Consider the following 2,220-nt stretch of genomic DNA (forward strand, 5'->3'; position numbering starts at 1 on the left):
CCCCCAAAAAAAAGAATAGTCTTCTGGGTGCCATTGGCTCACGCCTAGCTACTGAGGAGGCTGAGATCTAAGGATCGCAGTTCAAAGCCAGCCCAGACAGGAAAGTCTGTGAGACTCTTATCTCCAATAAACCACTGGGAAGTGACGCTGTGGCCCAAGTGGTAGAGTGCTTGCCTTGAGCTGAAGAGCTCAAGGACAGCAAATACAAGCCCCACAACAACAACAACAACAACAAAGAATAGTCTTTCTATTCCAAATGTCATTTTGTGGGGGGGTTGGGGGAGAATATGTCGGTCTGGAAAGAAGAGAGGCACTTCTGCTCCTTCCCTAGGGTCTCACCAGAACGCTGGGGTAGATGGAAGATGGAGGCAAGATGTGATCACGGAGCAGCCCACCGTCACACTCAGGGCCCATGTTCTGCAGGCAGTCGTCGTGGATCTGAAGGACAAGATGGACACACAGAGATCATGCAAGTGACCTGGTCACCTCACAATGTGGAACTCTGGATTGGAAAGCAAGCTCTTGGGAACAGGCACAACTGCATCTGTAAGGGAGATGGGGATTTGTGCAGGGAAGGCTGTCACCACTGGGGCTCCCAAACTGACCTCTAGGTGGCACCATACACAATGCAGCCCGGTGAGACTGTGGAAGGTCCGGATCTTTTTCTGACAACGGTCACAGCGCCCAGACTCACAGCCTCCTCGCACCCATACGTGAGATTGGATCTTGGGGAGAAAGGCAGCCTCTTGTCTGGGAGGGTCTGAGTAGAGACTGGGGGAAGGAGGGGTTGAGGGCAGTAACAGGCTAAGGACCCAGGCCAGGATAGGAGTGGAGGGAGCATGGGGTCACTCACACCAATGTCCTTACGCGACTTGGCATACGTGCTGACTTCACAAGGCATTGCCTTCATGGCACACTGGTCATGAACAGTATACTTGCACACTGGAGAAGAGGGAAGAAGGTCAGAGCCTTATCATGGCTTTCCCTCTCTTTTACTTTTCTTACTTAGACAGGAGAAAAGATCACTGGAAGACCACCTGACATCCCTTTCTAACAAGAGTATGGCAGTGTATGGCTAGTAGCTGATGCTTATAATCCTAGCTACTCAGGAGGTTAAGATCTTAGGATTGGAAGTCAGCCTTGGCAGACAAATCCAAGAAATGGAGGTGTGGCTCAAGTTGTTAGATACCAGCCTACGGAACAAAGCTAAGCAAAAAGTGCAAGGCCGGGGCTGGGAAGGTGGCTCAGTGGTAGAGCGCTTGCCTTGCATGCCTGAGGCCCTGGGTTCAATTCCTCAGCTACCACATAAGCAAAAAGAAAAAAGCCGGAAGTGGCGCTGTGGCTCAAGTGGTAGAGCGCTAGCCTTGAGCTGAAGAGCTGAGGGACAGCGCCCAGGCCCAGAGTTCAAGCCCCAAGACCGACAAAAAAAAAAAAAAAAAAATCTCATGGACTTTCCTGCCCAGACTGACTTTGAACCATGGTCCTCCCTCCTATCTAAGCCTCCTGAGTAGCTAGGATTACAGGCTTGAGCCACTGGTGCCTGGTTGGCGTGTGACTCTTATCTCCAATTAACCACCAGAAAACAGTTAGTGAGGAGTAATAGAGGACTAGCCTTGAGCAAAGGAGGTCATGAATAGCGCCCAAGCCCTGAGTTCAAGCCCTAGGACTGGCACCTACATACATACATACCACAAAAATAAATAAATAAAACCCTGACACTAATAGGTTTAAACAGAAAGGAAAAAACCAAACGACAACAACAAAAGAACCTAAGCTGGCTGGACATGAGGTGAATGCTTGTAATAGCCTGCAAAGAGGCTGAAGCAGGTGCTGGGAATGTGGCTTAGTGGTAGCGTGCTTGCTAACATGAAGTCCTGGCTTCAATTCCTCAGTACCACATAAACAGAAAAGGCTGGAAGTGTGTTGTAGCTCAAGTGATGAGTGCTAGTCTTGAGCAAAAGAAGCTCAGGGACAGTCCCCAGGCCCTGAGTTCAAGTCTCAGGACTGGAAGGAGGAGGAGGAAGAGGAGGAAGAACAGGAAGAGGAGGAGAAGAAGGAGAAGAAGGGCTGGGAAGGTGGCTCAGTGGTAAAGCGCTTGCCTTGCATGCTTGAGGCCCTGGGTTCAATTCCTCAGCACCCATAAGCAAAAAAAAAGCGGGAAGTGGCACTGTGGCTCAAGTGGTAGAGCGCTAGCCTTGAGCTGAAGAGCTGAGGGACAGC

General features: G+C 50.4%; 1 protein-coding gene across 1 annotated transcript; it reads right to left on the reverse strand.

Moving 5' to 3' along the window:
- Nucleotides 1–339: 339 nt before the first annotated feature.
- LOC106002372 (diacylglycerol kinase alpha-like) lies at nt 340–942 on the reverse strand (the record flags this gene model as incomplete). The annotated part of the gene is made up of 3 exons (XM_013037261.1): nt 340–438; nt 606–725; nt 854–942. Coding segments are annotated over 3 exons (308 nt in total), but the record flags the coding sequence as incomplete, so codon positions are not given.
- Between the last annotated feature and the right edge of the window lie 1,278 nt (nt 943–2,220).

The sequence above is a fragment of the Dipodomys ordii genome, unplaced genomic scaffold (assembly GCF_000151885.1).
Source record: "Dipodomys ordii isolate 6190 unplaced genomic scaffold, Dord_2.0 Scaffold8766, whole genome shotgun sequence".
NCBI lineage: Eukaryota > Metazoa > Chordata > Mammalia > Rodentia > Heteromyidae > Dipodomys > Dipodomys ordii.